At 44.9% G+C, this 21,186-nt stretch overlaps 1 protein-coding gene across 1 annotated transcript; it reads right to left on the bottom strand.

Annotated features, from left to right (window-relative positions):
- Positions 1-7,502: 7,502 nt before the first annotated feature.
- On the bottom strand, positions 7,503-19,994 carry LOC100607153. The gene is made up of 7 exons (XM_030809133.1): positions 19,941-19,994; positions 18,849-18,917; positions 16,579-16,647; positions 10,993-11,128; positions 9,416-9,493; positions 8,554-8,658; positions 7,503-8,090 (listed from the first exon to the last, which is right to left on the bottom strand). The coding sequence occupies exons 1-6, from the start codon at positions 19,992-19,994 to the stop codon at positions 8,558-8,560; spliced, it is 507 nt and encodes a 168-aa protein (XP_030664993.1). The 3' UTR covers positions 7,503-8,090; positions 8,554-8,557.
- Positions 19,995-21,186: the final 1,192 nt, after the last annotated feature.

Here is a 21,186-nt window from a genome sequence, read left to right on the forward strand (position 1 = left end):
TTCAACCCATGTTCTTTTACCCAATGTCCATGTAGTTCTTTTAAGTTTCCTATTTCCAATCTGCAACAATGGCCTTCAGTCTGTCACAACTTTAGTGAATAAACATTCTTTACCGTGTATCCTAGTCTTGTTTCAAATCAGGGGTGTATGTTCATAGTAAATGTAGTATCCCAACATGAATTCTACCAGTACGTGGGGGGAAGGAGTAAATGTTCAAGTGGTGGAAGTTGTTCTAAGTATTCACCTGCAGGATACTACAATCTAAGACTAACATGTGCAAGAATGTGGGCATAGTTAAGCTTTGTACTGGAGATTGTGTCCAGTGCCGAAAAAAAATGCATTCAGATTGGAAGGGAGAAGTAAAAGTATCTTTTGTCAAAGACTACATGAGAGTGTATGTAGAAAAGTCAATCTAAAAAAACTGCTTCTACAATAATTGAGGTTAGCAAGATTTCAGAGTAAGCAATCAACATATAAATCAATTGTATGTTTATCTATTAGAAGTTATATATTAGAAATTAATATTAGAAGAGACAGTGTTTCAGGCAATGGTAGTCCTAGGGTGGACTGGAAGTTAATTTCAACACTGAAAGTTGAAACTAAGAACAGTGCAACTTAAAATATCACTAAAAATAGTAAGGCTTAGGGACAAATCGAACAAAGATGTAAATTGACTTGTACACTGAAAACTACAAAAAAAATTGCAAAGATAAATGGCATAAGAAAAAATTAAAATGTATATTTTGATTTTGGTTGGAAGATTCAATATTGTTAAGATGGCAGTTATTTCCAAATTCATCTATAATTTCAACTCAATCTAACCAAAATCCTAAAAATAGTTTTTAATAGGAAAATTGACAAGATAATTACAACATCCACATGGGAAATGTGTAAAGTGCCTAGAATACCCAAAACACAAGTGTTGAATCTTAAAAAGCTCTGGATTATATTAATGTCGGGTTCTAGTTTGATAGTGGTAATGTGGTAGGCATACTGAAGAGATGTAGTATTGGGAGAGACTGGTTGAAGGTACATAAGGACTCCAATACATACTTGAAACTTCTTGTGAACTTATAAATGTTTCAAATAAAAAAGCTAAAAATATTTTAAAAGGCAATAAGAGAGAGGGCCAAATACAGAGAAGCATGGCCCTAGATTCTTCTCCCTGGTTGACACTTGTCTCATCCTCTATAGGAAGTAACAAAACTCGATAATGGAAAATAAATTAAAAAATAAAACACAAGAGAAACAGACCCTGGAATTTTGTTTCAGTGTTCATCAAGCTCACGTATCTTTACATCATACACCCAAAATCAAGAGAGGCCTAGCAAAATACCCTGCTGGACCTCCAGATGCAACCAATTTATTGCATTCCCATGACTATCATCTAAACACAAACGAAACAAAAGAAGATTGTATTAACGTATATAATTTTTAGTGAACCCAGATGTTGTCTAGAGTTCAACAATTCCATTTATTAAATGCTCACAAGCAAACTTTTAATAATTTTTTGTACTCTGGTCTGCAATAACAGTGAGAATAAAACCCTGTCATGTCATGTTATAGAAAGAAAAAAAAACAAACAAAACACCAAAAGGCCACATCAAATAGAGTAGGTCAGAAACTGATTCCAATTGCTGAAAATAATATCTTTCAATTACCTTATTACCTTCAAAATTGTTTCTGAATTTGTTTACCAAAAAAAATTTTTATATACTTAAGTTTTAGGGTACATGGGCACAACGTGCAGGTTTGTTACATATGTGTACATGTGCCATGTTGGTGTGCTGTACCCATTAACTCGTCATTTAGCATTAGGTATATCTCCTAATGCTATCCCTCCCCCCTCCTCCCACCCCATAACAGTCCCCGGGTGTGATGTTCCCCTTCCTGTGTGCATGTGTTCTCATTGTTCAATTCCCACCTATGAGTGAGAACATGCGGTGTTTGGGTTTTTTTCCTTGCGATAGTTTGCTAAGAATGATGGTTTCCAGCTTCATCCATGTCCCTGCAAAGGACATGAACTCATCATTTTTATGGCTGCATAGTATTCCATGGTGTATATGTGCCACATTTTCTTGATCCAGTCTATCATTGTTGGACATTTGGGTTGGTTCTAAGTCTTTGCTATTGTGAATAGTGCTGCAATAAACATACGTGTGCATGTGTCTTTACAGCAGCATGATTTATAATCCTTTGGGTATATACCCAGTAATGGGATGGCTGGATCAAATGGTATTTCTAGTTCTAGATCCCTGAGGAATCACCACACTGACTTCCACAATGGTTGAACTAGTTTCCAGTCCCACCAACAGTGTAAAAGTGTTCCTATTTCTCCATATTCTCTCCAGCACCTGTTGTTTCCTGACTTTTAATGATCGCCATTCTAACTGGTGTGAGATGGTATCTCATTGTGGTTTTGATTTGCATTTCTGTGATGGCCAGTGATGATGAGCATTTTTCATGTGTCTTTGGCTGCATAAATGTCTTCTTTTGAGAAGCGTCTGTTCATACCCTTCACCCATTTTTGATGGGGTTGTTTGTTTTTTTCTTGTAAATTTGTTGGAGTTCATTGTAGATTCTGGATATTAGCCCTTTGTCAGATGAGTAGATTGCAAAAATTTTCTCCCATTCTGTAGGTTGCCTGTTCACTCTGATGGTAGTTTCTTTTGCTGTGCAGAAGCTCTTTAGTTTAATTAGATCCCATTTGTCAATTTTGTCTTTTGTTCCATTGCTTTTGGTGTTTTAGACATGAAGTCCTTGCCCATGCCTATGTCCTAAATGGTATTGCCTAGGTTTTCTTCTAGGGTTTTTATGGTTTTAGGTCTAACATGTAAGTATTTAATCCATCTTGAATTCATTTTTGTATAATGTGTAAGGAAGGGATCCAGTTTCAGTTTTCTACACATAGCTAGCCAGTTTTCCCAGCACCATTATTAAATAGGGAATCATTTCCCCACTGCTTGTTTTTGTCAGGTTTGTCACAGATCAGATAGTTGTAGATATGCAGCATTATTTCTGAGGGCTCTGTTCTGTTCCATTGGTCTATATCTCTGTTTTGGTACCAGTACCATGCTGTTTTGGTTACTGTAGTTTTGGCCTTGTAGTATAGTTTGAAGTCAGGTAGCGTGATGCCTCCAACTTTGTTCTTTTGGCTTAGGATTGACATGGCAATGCGGGCTCTTTTTTGGTTGCACATGAACTTTAAAGTAGTTTTTTCCAATTCTGTGAAGAAAGTCATTGGTAGCTTGATGGGGATGGCATTGAATTACAGAGGAAGGCACCATGCCTGGCCTCTGCTACCACTTTTGGATTGTATGAAACACTACACTTCAAAGTGTGGGATCTGGCTTCCCAGACAGCTGCCAAAGGGGCAGATGGTGCAATCTAGAAGTGTGGGGGAGTTCGTGCCTGTGGGGTAAATTTTGACCAATAAGAAAGGAACCAGGAGTGAGAGTCAGGTACGTAAATTGCCTCTCCTCTCCTCTCCTCTCCTCTCCTCTCCTCTCCCTCTCCTCTCCTCTCCTCTCCTCTCCTCTCTTCTCCTCTCCTCTCCTCTTCCTCTGCACCGTTCCAGCCATGGTTTCTCAGTATAGTCTGCCTAGATGTGTCCTGTATGGCCCAAAGCCTGTTTCCTTGTGAACCTGAGCTAAAACAATGGGCATTCAAACACCCGAAGACTGGTAAGTGTTGTGGAGGACCCAGATCTGGGCAGAGGAAAATTATCCCAATAAGGAAATGGACAATTTGAGGATTTGGAGTAGGGGGAAGGACTAGAAGAACCAGTAGTAATACAGCTTAGGGGTACTATTTTTGGAGAAAAAGGCAGTTCTGTTGATTTTTGCAGTGAACTGCTTAGCTCTGTAAAATATATACTTCTTTCTTTCCATCAGTCTTCCTGTGAAATCTTCCATAAAGTATCCTTTTATAACTATCTATTGCCTGTGATGTGAATTTTCTTCTTTTCTTTTTCTTTTCTTTTTTTTTTTTTTAGAGATAGAATTGCCGTTGCCCAGGCTGGAGTGCAGTGGGGCGATCTCGGCTCACTGCAATCTCCACCTCCTCAGTTCAAGTGATCCTCCTGCGTCAGCTGCCCTAGTAGCTGGGACTACAGGCGCGTGCCAACAACGCATGGCTAATTGTTTTTTTGTTTTTTTTTTTTGTATTTTTAGTAGAGATGGGGTTTCACCATCTTGGCCAGGCTGGTCTCGAACTCCTGACCTCAGGTCTTCCACCCTCTTCAGTCTCCCAAAGTGCTGGAATTACAGGTGTGAGCCACCGCGCCCAGCCTGTCAGTTTTCTTTTGGAGAATAAAACAGATTGAGTCTTGTGCCAAAATGCAGGGGAAGCTGCACCCAGACAGGTAACAAAATATTATATACAGTAATAGATAGGTTTTCTACATACCAATGATAACCATTTAGAAAACCAAATTGAAAAAAATTACACATATATAGTGAGAAAAGTACATAAAATATCTAAAACCAGATGATTGAAGCAAGATGGCAGATAGATCCCGTGCCCCAGTCAACATTCCATCGAACTGGGAAGAAAATGGTTTCAAGGGTCAACTCTTAACAGTAGAGGAAAATAGGAAAGCATGTCAGCGGTCCACTAGAAATATTGAGGCATTCCTGGGAGATAGAGTAGATGGGATCAGACTGACAGAGAAACCCAAGGAGACAAGACCACAGCTCAAATCACTGTAGGCAAGAGATGCTGTTTGTTTTTTGAGACAGACTTACTCTGTCGCCCAGGCTGGAGTGCAGTGGCGTGATCTCGGCTCACTGCACCCTCCGTCTCCCAGGTTCAAGAGATTCTCCTGCCTCAGCCCCTGCAGTAACTGGAATTCACAGAGGCCAGCCACCACTACCGGCTAATTTTTGTATTTTTAGTAGAGACGGGGGTTTCACCCTGTTGGCCAGGCTGGTCTCAAACTCCTGACATCAAGTGATCTGCCTGCCTCGGCCTCCCAAAGTGCTGGCATTACAGCGTGAGTCACTGTGCCCGACCAGGAGATGCTCTTTGTAACAAAGCCTCTGAAAAACTCCAAACCCTGAATCAAAAAAAAACACGGAGCAGGAAACGGCCTTAGGATAATCATCATGTAGGTTAATTTAAAAGTTCAGATTCGCCTCCAACACCACACTCAGATTGGCTGGCAGTAGCCACTTTTGCCTCTAAGATGAAACTCTGATAATTGTTCATTAAAGAAAGTGAAGGCCTGGCGAGGTGGCTCACACTTGCCATCCCAGCACTTTGGGAGGCTGAGGCAGGAAGATTGCCTGAGGCCAGGAGATCGAGACCAGCCTGGGCAACATAGTGGATGCCGTCTCTACCAAAAATAAAAAATTAGCTGGGTGTGGTGGCGTGTGCCTGTAGTCCCAGCTAGTTCGGAAGCTGAAGCGGGTGAATCCCTTAAGCCTGGGAGCTCGAGGCTGCAGTGAGCTGTAATTGCATCACTGCACTCCAGCCTGGGAGACAGACTGTGATCCTGTCTCAAAAATAACACAAAAAATTAATGTATCAGAACTTGATGCAACTTCAGCCCTTTACAGTAATAACCGAGGAGAAAAACACATTTGTGGAGAGGGGACCATATTCACTCTTTATCCATGATAGACAGATAGTCGGGAGCTTTATATACCCATGGAACCTAAGAAATAATGTTCCCCGTCATAACTCACAATCTTCCAGCCACCCTTCCTGGCACCTGTCTTGTGGGCTGGGGGACCCAACTTATGGATCCCATCTTCCCAGGGAGAAAGAAAAATCAAAACCTTCAGTATCTCTTTTAGGGTATCCTCTCCTCAATTTGCATGGAGGATAAGGCACTCAATATCTAGTAGCTGAATGTTACATTTGTGTAATACAGAACTATATTGGGATAAAATAGAATTTGTTTCCTCTGAGACACAGGTAGAGGCACGTCCACACTGACCTGGGTGGCAGCCACCTGTTCCTGCAGTGCCAGGCAGGGCATGCTCGCAGATCTGGGGAACCTCTACTGCTCCCGGAGCCCCACAACCTCCTTCCTGGCACCCTCTCCCTCTGGTGGCTGTGACAGCCCCCACTTGGCCTTGGATCTCCCCTGCTTCTTTGCCTGCCCCTCTTCTGCCCACCCTGCATATCTCTGTCTCCCACTGTCCCTGCTGTGACCACGACTGCCTCTCCCTCCCTGCACTCTCTCTCTCCTGGGGCTCCTTGTCTTGGGAAAATGAACCCGCAACCTCTACCTTGTGACTGGGGACAGAAGCCGGGGCTTGTTCAATTCTCCCTCCCTCCACCACACACACCTGTCCTCCTTAATGTTTCTGAAGTCAGTGAGCTCCAAACTCAGCCCCTCCTGCACCTGCCAGCTGTGGGACCTCAGACAAGACGCCTACCATCTGTCTGGGACTCCGTCTCTCACCTAATATATAAGCATAAAGATGACAGTGTCCTCCTTCCAAGGCTGGGGAGAAGCGGGAGGCCTTGATGTCTCCATTCACACACAATCACACACAATGGTTTGTTTGAAAACAGACTCCCATCTGCGCTCCCCTTCCGCAGACCTGTTTCCCCTCCACACTGTGCAATGGTACATGTGAGAAAGAACTGGCCCCTTCCGAAATCATCGTCCCCACCCCAGTCCCAGGCCCTTGGTTGGTGAGACCCTTGATGGGCAGTCTCATGCTTCTGTCCAGGGGACTTTCCCACCGTTGCTCCCCTGCATGGAGACTGAGTGGACTCTTCTATTCCCTGGCCATCACGGTCTACAGTGCACGCATCTTCCTCATTCCTCCACGTTCCCCAGATGACGATTTCATCTGTGTCTCCTCCCACATACTCCCAAATGGACCGTCCCAGCCCTTGAACTTGAAAATCATTCAGAGAGCAAAGGCCCAGATGCCCAACCTCCTGCTGCAGAATCCTGCTCCAGGACTGAAGTGTATAGTCTCTATCAAAATAAAAACTGGAGGCCAGGTGCAGTGGCTCACTCCTGTAATCCCAGCACTTTAGGAGGCCAAGGTGGGAGGATTGCTTGGGCCCAGGAGTTGGAGACCAGCCTGGGTAATATAGCGAGACTTTCTTGACAAAACCTAAAAAAATTAATGGGTCGTGATGGTGCGTGGCTGTAGTCACAGCTTCTCTGGAGGCTGAGGTGGGAGGATCCCTTAAGCCCACAAGTTCAAGGCTGCATTAAGCTATGATCGTGCCACTGCACTCTAGCCTGGACAGAGCAAGACCCCACGTCTAGAAGAAACAAAGAAACAAACAATACCCAACGACTGGAAATATCCTCCTCTGGAATGGGGGTCAGGAACATCTGTCTGCCTTGTTCCCTGATGTCTCTCCAGCACCTAGGACAGGGCTCAGCACTAGTACACACTCATTAGTTTTTTGTTGAATAAATGCCTCCTTTGACACAGCAATTCCACTTCTAAGAATCTTTCCTAAAGAAATATTCACACACGTGCACAGAGCTGTGTGCACAATAATGAGAGGAGCAAACAACTGGGGAACATTTGCAAAGGTTTATTAACTGTCAGTGACAGACAGAGGGGAATCGGATGAGGGGAGTACATGCTGAACAGGAAACAGAGTGAGGGAGGCTTGACCAGGACGCGTGGCAATGGAGAAAAGCAGATGGGAGATGCTTATACTGGTACTTGCTGTGTGTGTGCGCGTGTGTGGTGTGTGTGTAAATGCAGAGGAAAAAATCGGAAATTAAACACTCAGACCTCCCCTCAGCAGTCATATCTGGGGAGAGAGGAGGGTAGTGCTGTTCTATGGAGAGAATACCTGACTATACTTGTTTTCTGAGGTAGGTGCATGGATACACAAACCGAAATATGCTTTAAGCATGTCTTGCTCATCAATGAAAATGCTAATATCTAACAGAATGGCACACTGTAAGAAAATACAATGGAAACGCCAACATCGAACTCTTGTCACACTAAGAAAAATGACGCCCAACTTTTCACTGTTGTGAACACTTGCTTTCACTTGCTGTACACCTGATGACGAGGGGTCCGCAGCCATGCCCACGTTCGTGAAAGGTCACCACGTTCTGCTTCTCATCATGGGCATGTGTCATATCCCTGAGGCTGAGGCAAGAAGAGAGAAGGAACGTAAGTGGCAGTGAGTTCCCACCATGTGACAACTCAATCTCAACTCCTCCTGACCTGCAGACCCTGCACACTCCTATTCTGCCCTATCTCAGCACCTGCACATGCCTTCCACGGTTCCTCAAAGTGAACCATCTCTTCATGCCACAGTGACTTCCTCGCCTGGGTTATCAATTCCTAGGCTAGAGGAAGGTGTGGCCACATATCAGGGCTGACCTGGGGTTTGGGAGCCCACAGCATCCTGGGTAGGGAGGATCCCTGGATATATACAGGGCAGGGAGTAGAAAGAGCATGGGAAATCTCATCATTCAGCCCCAATGATGTACCCTAGAAAATTATAAGAAGGGAATGATTTGGGGAGCAAGTGACAGATGGGATACCAGTACCATAACAGAATAGCACATCTGCAGGGATGTGGGGGGTGAGCGGAAGGTTCACTTACGGAGTTACTCGTCATCTTCTTCAGGGTCGCTGATCTCTTCATAAATCACCACCTGCTTTCTCTCACGCAGTCTGTGGGTCCAGGCATGTTCCCCCCTTTTGGGTCCTATGATGGAGAAGAGTTGGAAAGTGAGGATTGGATAGGTTGGAGAGTGTTAGGCTCTGTTTACTCAAAAACAGGAGATGCCTCCCCCCTCCCAAGTGCCCATGGGCCTTCTTTACCCAGTTTTTCACATTCTCTGGCTTAGAGAGGCTGAGACCTTAGACCCACACCAATACAGGCCAAATGCCAATTAAAGGTTTAGCTTGTGGCTCCTTCTCTTCTCAGGCTTAGATTCCCAACCTTTTCACTTACGGGAACATTCACCCATACCTCCTTTAATCCAGCACGTATTTGTTAAGGGCACACAGGCATACCTTGTTTTATTGCACCTCATGTTCATACTGCTTCGCAGGTGCTGCAATTTTTTTTTTTGGAAATTCTCACCAATTTTACACTTTTCCATTATTATTATATCCGTTATAGTGATATGTGATCAGTGAGCTTTGATATTATTACTACAATTGTTTTTAGTGTTTTAAAATAATTTTTGTTCTTTATTTTGTGGGTACACCGTAGGTGTATATTCTTATGGGATACATCAGATGCTTTGATACAGGCATGCAATGCATAATAATCACATCATGGAAAATAGGGTATCCATCCTCAAGCATTTCTCCTTGCCTTACAAACAATCCAGTTAGACTCTTTCAGTTTTTTTAATGTACAATTAAGTTATTATTGACTATAATCACCCTGTTGTGTGTAATGGTTTTGGGGGTACCATGAACTGCACCCAAAGAAGTTGACAAACTTAATCGACCAATGTTGTATGTGTTCTGACTGCTCCACCGATGAGCTGTTCCACGTCTCTCTTCCTTTTCTTGGGCCTCCCTATTTCCTGAGACACAGCAATACTGAAATGAGGATTATTAACAACCTTACAATGGCCGCTAAGTGTTGAAATGAAACGAACAGTCGCATGTCTCTCACTTTAAATCAGAAGCTAGAAATGGCTAAGCTTAGTGAAGAAGGCCTGCTGAAAGCCAAGACAGGCTGAAAGCTCGGCCTCTTGCACCAAACAGCCAAGCTGTGAATGCAAAGGAGAAGTTCTTGAAGGAAATAATAATACTAATACTCCAGTGAACACACGAAGAAGAAAGCAAAACTGCCTTACTGCTCAAATAGAGGAAGTTCGAGTGGTCAGGACAGAACATGAAACCAGCCACAGCATTCCCTTAAGCCAAAGTCTAATTCAGAGCAAGACCAGAACTCTCTTCAAGTCCATGAAAGCTGAGAGAGGTGAAGAAGCTGCAGGAGAAACGTGTGAAGCTAGCAGGGGTTGGTTCATGAGGTTTAAGGAATGAAGCCGTTTCCATAACATAAAAGTGCAAGGTGAAGCAGCAAACCCTGATGGAGAAGCTGCAGCACGTTATCCGGAAGATCTAGCTAAGATCACTGATGAAGGTGGCTACACCAAACAACAGATTTTCAATGTAGATTAAATAGCCTTCTATTGGAAGGAGATGCCATCTAGGACTTTCACAGCTAGAGAAGATTGACTCCAACTTTGAAAGAAGTTCTCCTGTGGGTAAAATGCTGTCCAATAGCATCACATACTACAGAGAAACCCTTCATGAAACAGAGAGTTAATCAATGTGGCAAATTTCACTGTTGTGTTCTTTTAAGAAACTGCCGCAGCCACTCCAGCCTTCAGCAGCCACCACCTTGATCAGCCAGCAGCCATCACCACCCAGGCAAGACCCTCCACCAGCAAAAAGAGGGACTCACTGGAGGCTCAGAAGATTGTTAGCATTTTAACAATGAATTAGTTTAAAATTAAGGTATGTACATTTTTAGACATAACGCTATTGCACTCTTAGTGGACTGCACTGTAGTGTAAACATAATGTTTGTATGCACTGCCAAACCAAAAAAACAATGTGTGTGACTCACTTTATTGCAGTGGTCTGGAACCGAACCTGCAATATCTCTGAAGTACACCTGTACTGGGTAACAGGCACTGAGCTGAGTAAGATACGATCCCAGGTTATCACAGATAGAATCGCCTGAGCACCGTTCATGTCATCAGGCCTTCTAGATTAAATTTAATGCCTCCAAACAATCTATGAACTATGATTCTTTATATCCAACTTATGGACCGGGAATCTGGAGCTGAGAAAATCTGAAAGACTTGCCCCAAGTCACGTGGTTTTTCTATGGATGAGAACTCCAGTCTGTGTCTCTGGAGGTCACGTCTAACATCTCATCTGGAGCTGGGCGAGCTCCTCAGCCCAGCCTGGACCCGGGCTTGTCTGGGATCCAAGCCACACACCCAGTCCACACACCTGAACATCGCCAGGGAAGCCAGAGGGGTTGTTCCCGCATTCTTTCCTCTTACCTGATGTCTCGTGAATCTTCTCAGAGGTAGTTGGATTTCCCGGGGGGCACAGCTCTTTCCCATGGTTCTGTGGGGCAGATGCTTCTGGCACTTCCTTCGAATCATTTCCTTCCTCTGCTGGCTTCTTCGGCATGATCTTTATAATGTGAAGGTCACAGATAAACAGTATGAGTGACATTTGTATAGTGCTTTAGAGCTTATAAAGCGTCTTCACATGCATTCCCTTAATCAATGTTCTCAACAACGCTGGGAGAGTTACACTTGCCTAAATAGGAGAAACCTGGGACGTTAGTAGGGAAAGGAATGGCCTAAATGAATGGGCTTTCCAGGGCTAGAATGCTTATCTTCACACTCTTTTAAGATTCGTGCAAACAGCAGAAATCTCCATGTAATTGAGAGTGTGGTATACAGAAGTTTTAGAGAATAGCATTCTAAGAATTCACAAGGTCTACAAAAGGAAAAGCTTCTATAAAATAGAAGGGATCCCATATAAGCTTGTAGACAGCTGCTGGGAGAGTAAATGTAAAGACATAGAGAGGGGACAAAACACTGCTGGGAAAGATGGTGTGGGGAGATGAATACAGGGAAGGGAGAGGGAAAGAAATGGTTTGCTGAAATTAATCCGGGCAGCAAAGAAAGCTGGCATATGGCATGCCACCCTACCGAGGCACCGACATTGAATGTGGAATTCAGTGAGGTGGTGCCCATCAAAATTCTGGTTGCAGTGGGTTGTGTCACTGACCAACAATCTTAAGCTACCCTTTTTTGTTTTCTTTTTCTTTTTGAGACGGAGTCTCGTTCTGTCGCCAGGCTAGTGATGGATCTGACGAGGCAGAGGGATGGGGGGTTCTGTTCTGTTGACAAGAAATGAGCCTGGCCAATGTGAACGAATTTAGAGGCTATTACTGGGTTATTTGTAAATTATTAGAAGGAAGAGAGCTAGAATCTCCAAGACTACAAGAACCCGCCAGCACTTAGAGAGAATGTGGGGCATTTCAAGTTGCAGCAATCGGCCAGGCGTGGTGGCTCATGCCTGTAATCCCAGCATTTTGGGGGGGCCGAGGCATGCAGATCGCTTGAGCCCAGGAGGTCGAGACCAGCCTGGACAACATAGCAAAACCCCCATCTTTCCAAAAAAAAAAAAAAACACACACACACACACACAAAATTAGCTGGGGGTGGTGGCGCAGGCCTGGTACATCTCAGCACTTTGGCAGGCCAAGGGGGGGCGGATCGCTTGAGCCCACGAGGTCGATACCAGCCTAGCCAACCTAGGGAAACCCTCTACTAAAAAAAAAAAAAAAATTAAATAAAAAATATTAGTGGGGGGCGGGGTGGTGCACGCCTGTAGTCCCGCGGCCGAGGCAAGAGGATCTCTTGAGCCCAGGAGGTTGAGGCCAGCCTGGCCAACATAGTGAAACCCGGCTTATAAAAAAAAAAAAAAAAAAAGCGTCGGCAGGTTGGGGCACTTCTGTAGTCCCGGGGCCGAGGCGGAAGGATTGCTTAAGCCCAGGCGGTCGAGGCCAGTCTGGCCAACATAGCAAAACCGTCTGTACTAAAAAATTAACAAATAAAAAATATTAGTGGGGGCGGGGTGGTGCGTGCCTGTAGTCCCGAGGCCAAGGCGGGAGGATTGCTTGAGCCCAGGCGGCTGAGGTCAGCCTGGTCAACATGGCGGAACTGTCTCTACTAAAAAAAATAAAAATAAAAAATATTAGTGAGGGCGGGTGGTGCGTGCCTGTAGTCCCGAGGTTGACGCGGGAGGATTGCTTGAGCCCCCCGTCTCTACTAAAATACAAAAATAAAAAAATATTTCCAGGGGTGGGATGACACAGGCCTGTAGACCCAAGGCCGAGGTGGGAGGATCCTCCCTGATGATCGTCCTGAAAGGCATTAGTTGTCTTTCCGTCCTCAAGATTTTCAGAACCCCAAGCACTCGAGGGCCCTACAGAGGCTTCCTCCTTTTCTGTCTGCCCCCATTAGCCCATCTAGGGTGTCCCTTCAAGAGAAATTACCTCAGAGACAAAGCAGTGGTGGCGAAGTCGGCAGCAGTTGGTGACGAAGTCGGCAGCAGTTGGTGACGAAGTGTGGCTGGAGGAGAAAATATTCTGCAATGTCACTGCCTCAGGATGATGGACCAATCAGGGAAGTTAGTGAACCCCATCTGGCCAATCAGAAGTCAGAACAGTAGGCGGGAGGAGCGAAGCTGATGTGGGGTCTATCAGTCGAGGCTCCAGGGACAGAACCTTCTCAAGGTGGGAGCGGAAACTCTGATTTTCCCACCTAAAGCACCCCCTGGGATTGGCTACTCCAAGTTCGGAGTGCGCATGCTCTGATTTTCTCTTTCCATTGTTTTCCTATCCCTCTCCACCCCCTCGCAGTGCATTTGTTATCCAGTTTTAATAAGTAGTGTATATGAAGCAGGTCGTCATCTCAAATCTTTCCTGTCAGTTTCTAACTTTTTCAGGTATGGGATTTTTCCTAGGAACTCTGTAGTAACGTCAGAAATTTGGGCCGGGCACGGTGGCTCATGCTTGTAGTCCGAGCACATCGGGAGGCCACAGCTGGTGGATCGTTTGAACCTGGGAGGCAGAGGTTGCAGTGAGCCACAATCACGCCACTGCACCCCAGCCTGGACAACAGAGCGATACCCTGTCTCTTATTTCTACAAAAAATAAATAAAATTAGCGAGGTGGGGTGGTGTGCCTGTAGTTCCAGTTACTCAGGAGGCTGAGGATCGCTTGAGCCCAGGAGTACGAGGTTGCAGTGACCATGATCCAGCCACTGCTGCCTACCTCGGCCACAGAGCGATATCTTGTCAGAAAAAAAAAAAAAACAAGAGAGAAAGAAAGAAAAATTTCAATGAGCCAGTTCCAGTGGCTCATGCCTGTAAGCCCAACACTTTGAGAGGCTGAGGCAGGAGATGGAAGGATCACTTGAGGACAGGAGTTCCGGAACAATCTGGGATGCATAGTGAGACCCCAATCTCTATAAAATTTTTTTTTTTTTTTTGAGACGGAGTCTCGCTCTCTCACCCAGGCTGGAGTGCAGCGGCGGAATCTCGGCTCACTGCAAGCTCCGCCTCCCAGGTTCACGCCATTCTCCTGGCTCAGCCTCTCCGAGTAGCTGGGACTACAGGCGCCCGCCACCACGCCCGGCTAATTTTTTTGTATCTTTAGTAGAGACGGGGTTTCACCGTGGTCTCGATCTCCTGACCTCGTGATCCGCCCGCCTCGGCCTCCCAAAGTGCTGGGATTACAAGCGTGAGCCACCGCGCCCGGCCTAAAAATTTTTAAAAAGAAATTCAAACTAAAAAAAAAAAAAAAACAGAAACTTCTATATATGTTTTTTTCTAGAAGACCAGAGAACCAGAAATATATTTTACCCATTGATATTAATAATATTTATAATAATAGTATTAAAAAGAGTGTGTAATTGGGGCCCACTGTGTTCCTCAGGGAGCTCATAAGTCAATTTGTCTAAGAAGTTTCCGCTACCCCCATCCTTAGTACCTCCAACAAGTCCCCGTTCCTCTCTGGGCTTTCCATCTACAGCCCTGATGTCTCTAAGATCCTCCCAGGATGACAGCAAGCTCTCTTAGGGCAGGGACAGGGCAATGGCCCTTGAGCCCAGCACAAAGCCCTTTATGTGCATCTTCCCATTCGTTTTCACAACCTTCTCTTGAATTAAATGCTATTAGCATCCCCAGTGTGCAGATGTTGAGACTGAGGCTCAGAGAATTAAGCAGTCTGCTCGAGATCACATAGTCAGTGGGTGACAGAGCTGGGATTCACCCCCAAGATGAATTGAGTCCAAAGTCTGTGCTTTTATTTATGTATTTATTTATTTTTAATTAAAATGCTAACAATCTTCTGAGCCTTCAGTGAGTCACTCTTTTTGCTGGTGGAGGGTCTTGCCTGGGTGGTGATGGCTGCTGGCTGATCAAGGTGGTGGCTGCTGAAGGCTGGAGTGGCTGTGGCAGTTTCTTAAAAGAACACAACAGTGAAATTTGCCACATCGATTAGCTCTCCCTTTCATGAAGGGTTTCCCTGTAGTATGTGATGCTATTGGACAGCATTTTACCCACAGGAGAACTTCTTTCAAAGTTGGAGTGAATCCTCTCTAGCTGTGAAAGTCCTAGATGGCATCTGCTTCCAATGGAAGGCTAGTTTATCCATATTGAAAATCTGTTGTTTGGTGTAGCCACCTTCATCAGTGATCTTAGCTAGATCTTCCAGATAGCGTGCTGCAGCTTCTCCATCAGGGTTTGCTGCTTCACCTTGCACTTTTACATTACGGAGACAGCTACTTTCCTTAAACCTCACAAACCAACCTCTGCTAGTTTCACACGTTTCCTCTGCAGCTTCTTCACCTCTCTCAGCTTTCATGGACTGGAAAAGAGTTTGGCTGTTGCTCTGAATTAGACTCTGGCTTAAGGGAATGTTGTGGCTGGTTTCATCTTCTATCCTGACCACTGAAACTTTCTCTATTTGAGCAGTAAGGCAGTTTTGCTTTCTTATTCATGTGTTCACTGGAGTATTAGTATTATAATTTCCTTCAAGAACTTTTCCTTTGCATTCACAGCTTGGCTGTTTGGTGGAAGAGGCCGAGCTTTCAGCCCATCTTGGCTTTCAGCAGGCCTTCCTCACTAAGCTTAGCCATTTCTAGCTTCTGATTTAAAGTGAGAGACATGCGACTCTTCCTTTCATTTGAATAGTCAGCGGCCATTGTAGGATTGTTCACTGTCCTGATTTCAGTGTTGCTGTGTCTCAGGAAATAGGGAGGCCCAAGAAAAGGAAGGTAGGCAAGGAAGAGCTCATCGGTGGAGCAGTCAGAACACACACAACATTGATCGATTACGTTCGTCATCTTCTGTAGGCGCAGTTCTTAGTACCCCCAAAACGTTTACACAGAATAGGGTGACTATAGTCAATAATAACTTAATCATACATTTAAAAATAACTGCAAGAGTGTAACTGGATTGTTTGTAACACAAGGATAAATGGCTGAGGGGATGGATACCCTATTTTCCATGATGTGATTATTACGCATTTGCATGCCTGTATCAAAACATCTCACGTACACCATAAGTATATACACCTACTGTGTACCCACAAAATAAAGAACAAAAATTATTTTAAAATACTAAAATACAACAAAAACAATTGCAATAATAACATCAAAGCTCACTGATCACAAATCACCATAACAGATATAATAATAATGGAAAAGTGTAAAATTGGCAAGAATTTCTAAAAAAAAATGCAGCATGTGCGAAGCACTATGAAAATGAGGTGCAATAAAACGAGGTATGCCTGTGTGCCTTTAACAAATACTTGCAGAATGAAAGGAGGTATGGGTGAATGTCCCCATAAGTGAAGATGTTGGGAATCTAAACCTCCCAACGGAAGGAGCCAGAAGCTAAACCTTTAATTGGCATTTGGCCTGTATTGGTGTGGGTCTAAGGTCTCAGCCTCTCTAAGCCAGAGAATGTGAAAAACTGGGTAAAGAAGGCCCATGGGCACTTGGGAGTGGGGAGGCATCTCCTGTTTTTGCGAAAACAGAGCCTAACACTCTCCAACCTACCCAACCCTCATCTTCCAACTCCTCTCCATCATAGGACCCGAAAGGGGGGAACATGCCTGGACCTACAGACTGCGTGAGAGAAAGCAGGTGGTGATTTATGAAGAGATCAGCGACCCTGAGGAAGATGACGAGGTTTTAAATGGAATAAATAACGATGTGACTTCGGGCAAGTCTTCCAAATTTTCTCAGTTCCAGATTCCTCGTCCATAAGATGGAAATAAAGAATCATAGTTCATAGATTGTTTGGAGGCATTAAATTTAATCTAGAAGGCCTGATGACATGAACGGTGCTCAGGCGATTCTATCTGTGATAACCGGGGATCATATCTTACTCAGCTCAGTGCCTGTTACCCAGTACAGGTGCACTTCAGAGATGTTGCAGGTTCGGTTCCAGACCACTGCAATAAAGTGAGTCACACACATTGTTTTTTTGGTTTGGCAGTGCATACAAACATTATGTTTACACTACAGTGCAGTCCACTAAGAGTGCAATAGCGTTATGTCTAAAAATGTACATACCTTAATTTTAAACTAATTCATTGTTAAAATGCTAACAATCTTCTGAGCCTCCAGTGAGTCACTCTTTTTGCTGGTGGAGACTCTTGCCTGGGTGGTGATGGCTGCTGGCTGATCAAGGTGGTGGCTGCTGAAGGGTGGAGTGGCTGTGGCAGTTTCTTAAAGGAACACAACAGTGAAATTTGCCACATCGATTAGCTCTCCCTTTCATGAAGGGTTTCCCTGTAATGTGTGATGCTATTGGACAGCATTTTACCCACAGGAGAACTTCTTTCAAAGTTGGAGTCAATCTCCTCTAGCTATGAAAGTCCTAGATGGCATCTGCTTCCAATAGAAGGCTAGTTTATCTACCTTGAATATCTGTTGTTTGGTGTAGCCACTTTCATCAGTGATCTTAACTAGATCTTCTGGATAACGTGCTGCAGCTTCTCCATCAGGGTTTGCTGCTTCACCTTGCACTTTTATGATATGGAGACGGCTTCTTTCCTTAAACCTCACAAACCAACCTCTGCTAGTTTCACACGTTTCCTCTGCAGCTTCTTCACCTCTCTCAGCTTTCATGGACTGGAAGAGAGTTTGGCTGTTGCTCTGAATTAGACTCTGGCTTAAGGGAATGTTGTGGCTGGTTTCTTGTTTTATCCTGACCACTGCAACTTTCTCATTTCAGCAGTAAGGCAGTTTTGCTTTCTTCTTCGTGTGTTCACTGGAGTATTAGTATTATAATTTCCTTCAAGAACTTTTCCTTTGTATTCACAGCTTGGCTGTTTGGTGCAAGAGGCCGAGCTTTCAGCCCATCTTGGCTTCCAGCAGGCCTTCCTCACTAAGCTTAGCCATTTCTAGCTTCTGATTTAAAGTGAGAGACATGCGACTCTTCCTTTCATTTGAACACTTAGTGGCCATTGTAGGGTTGTTCACTGTCCTGATTTCAGTGTTGCTGCGTCTCAGGAAATAGGGAGGCCCAAGAAAAGGAAGGTATGCAAGGAAGAGCTCATCGATGGAGCAGTCAGAACACACACAACATTGATCGATTACGTTCGTCATCTTCTGTGGGCGCAGTTCTTAGTACCCCCAAAGCATTTACACAGAATAGGGTGACTATAGTCAATAATAACTAAATCATACATTTAAAAATAACTGCAAGAGTGTAACTGGATTGTTTGTAACACAAGGATAAATGGCTGAGGGGATGGATACCCTATTTTCCATGATGTGATCATTACGCATTTGCATGCCTGTATCAAAACATCTCACGTACCCCATAAGTATATACACCTACTGTGTATCCACGAAATAAACAACAAAAATTATTTTAAAATACTAAAAAACAACAAAAACAGTTGCAATAACATCAAAGCTCACTGATCACAAATCACCATAACAGATATAATAATAATGGAAAAGTGTAAAATTGGTGAGAATTTCTAAAAAAAAATGCAGTATGTGCGAAGCACTATGAAAATGAGGTGCAATAAAACGAGGTATGCCTTCGTGCCTTTAACAAATACTTGCAGAATGAAAGGAGGTATGGGTGAATGTTCCCATAAGTGAAGATGTTGGGAATCTAAACCTCACAACGGAAGGAGCCAGAAGCTAAAACTTTAATTGGCATTTGGCCTGTATTGGTGTGGGTCTAAGGTCTCAGCCTCTCTAAGCCAGAGAATGTGAAAACTGGATAAAGAAGGCCCATGGGCACTTGGGAGCGGGGAGGCATCTCCTGTTTTTGCGAAAACAGAGCCTAACACTCTCCAACCTACCCAACCCTCATCTTCCAACTTTTCTCCATCATAGGACCCGAAAGGGGGGAACATGCCTGGACCCACAGACTGCGTGAGAGAAAGCAGGTGGTGATTTATGAAGAGATCAGCGACCCTGAAGAAGATGACGAGTAACTCCGTAAGTGAACCTTCCGCTCACCCCCCACATCCCTGCAGATGTGCTCTTCTGTTATGGTACTGGTATCCCATCTTGCCATTTGTTTCCCAAATGATTCCTTTCTCATAATTTTCTACTGTACAGCATTGAGGCTGGATGATGAGATTTCCCATGCTCTTTCTACTCCCTGCCCTGTATATCCAGGGATCCTCCCTACCCCGGATGCTGTGGGCCCCGAAACCCCAGGTCAGCCCTGGTATGTGGCCACACCTTCCTGTAGCCTAGGAACGGATAAACCAGGTGAGGAAGTCACTGTGGCAAGAGCAGATGGTTCACTTCAAGGAACCGTGGAAGGCATGTGCAGGTCCTGAGATAGGGCAGAATCAGAGTGTGCAGTGTCTGCAGGTCAGGAGGAGTTGAGATTGAGTTATTGGGCACTGGGAACTCATTGCCACTTTCTTTCTCTCTTCTTGCCTCAGCCTCGGGGATATGACACATGCCCATGATGAGAAGCAGAATGTGGTGACCTTTCACGAACATGGGCATGGCTGCGGACCCCTCGTCATCAGGTGTATAGCAAGCGAAAGCAAGTGTTCACAACAGTGAAAAGTTGAGCATCGTTTTTCTTAGTGTGACAAGAGATCGATGTTAGCGTTTCCGTTGTATTTTATTACACTGTGTCATTCTGTTAGATATTATCCTTTTCATGGATGAGCAAGACATACTTAACGCATATTTCAGTTTGTGTATCCATGCATCTACTTAAAAAGCAAGTATCGTCAGGTATTCTCTGCATAGAACAGCACTACCCTCCTCTCTCCCCAGATGTGACTACTGAGGGCAGTTCCGAGTGTTTAATATCAGATTTTTTCCTCTGCATTTACACACCACACATGCACGTGCCTGCACACACACACACACACACACACACACTCACACCAAGTACCACTATAAGCATCTCCCATCTGCTTTACCCCATTGCCGTGCGTCCTGGTCAAGCCCCCCTCGCTCGGTTTCCTGTTCAGCATGTACTCCCCTCATCCGATTCCCCTGTATCAGTTACTGACAGTTAATAAACCTTTGCAAACATTCCCCAGTTGTCTGCCCCTCTCATTATTGCGCACACAGCTCTGTGCACGTGTGTGAATATTTCTTTAGGAAAGATTCTTAGAAGCGGAATTGCTGTGTCAAAGGAGTCATTTATTCAACAAAACACTAATGAGTGGGTCCTCGTGCTGAGCGCTGTCCTAGGTGCTGCAGAGACATCAGGGAGCAAGGCAGACAGATGTTCCTGACCACCATTCTAGAGGAGGATATTTCCAGTTGTTGGGTTTCTTTGTTTGTTTGTTTCTTCTAGCGATGGGGGTCTTGCTCTGTCCAGGCTGGAGTGCAGCGGCATGATCATAGCTCAATGCAGCCTTGAACTCCTGGGCTCAAGCGATCCTCCCTCCTTGGCCTCCTAAAGTGTTGGGATTACAGGCGTGAGCCACCGCACCTGGCCTCCAGTTTTTATTTTGATAGAGACTATACACTTCAGTCCTGGAGCAGGATTCTGCAGCAGGTGGTTGGGCATCTTGGCCTTCGCTCTCTGAACGATTTTCGCATTCTAGGGCTGGGACGGTCCATTTGGGAGTATGTGGGAGGAGACACAGATGAAATTGTCATCTGGGGAACATGGAGGAATGAGGAAGATGCATGCACTGTAGACCCTGTGATGGCCAGGGAATAGAAGAGTCCACTTAGTCTCCATGCAGGGGAGCAATCGGTGGGAAAGTCCCCTGGACAGAAGCATGAGACTGCCCATCAAGGGTCTCACCAACCAAGGGCCTGGGGGCTGAGGTGGGGATGATGATTTGGGAATGGGACAGTTCTTTCTCACAGGTACCACTGCATGGTGCAGAGGGGAAAGAGTTGTGGGGAAGGGAAGGGCAGAGGGGAGTCTATTTTAGAATAAAACATTTGTGTGTGAATGGAGACATTAAAGCTCCATTCACAAGCAAACGGACTTGAAACACCAGCCCCAGGTGGAGGCAGGATCGGAGCTGTTTTGACTGTCCATAACCCATCACCTTGGCCTCTTGCTTCTCCCCAGCCTTGGAAGGAGGAAACTACCATCATTATGCCTATATGAGAGATGAGAGACGGAGTCCCAGACAGATGGTAGGCATCTTGTCACAGGTCCTACAGCTGGCAGGTGCAGGAGGGGCTGAGTTTGGAGCT

The sequence above is a fragment of the Nomascus leucogenys genome, unplaced genomic scaffold (assembly GCF_006542625.1).
Source record: "Nomascus leucogenys isolate Asia unplaced genomic scaffold, Asia_NLE_v1 000941F_67568_qpd_obj, whole genome shotgun sequence".
NCBI classification, from domain to species: domain Eukaryota; kingdom Metazoa; phylum Chordata; class Mammalia; order Primates; family Hylobatidae; genus Nomascus; species Nomascus leucogenys.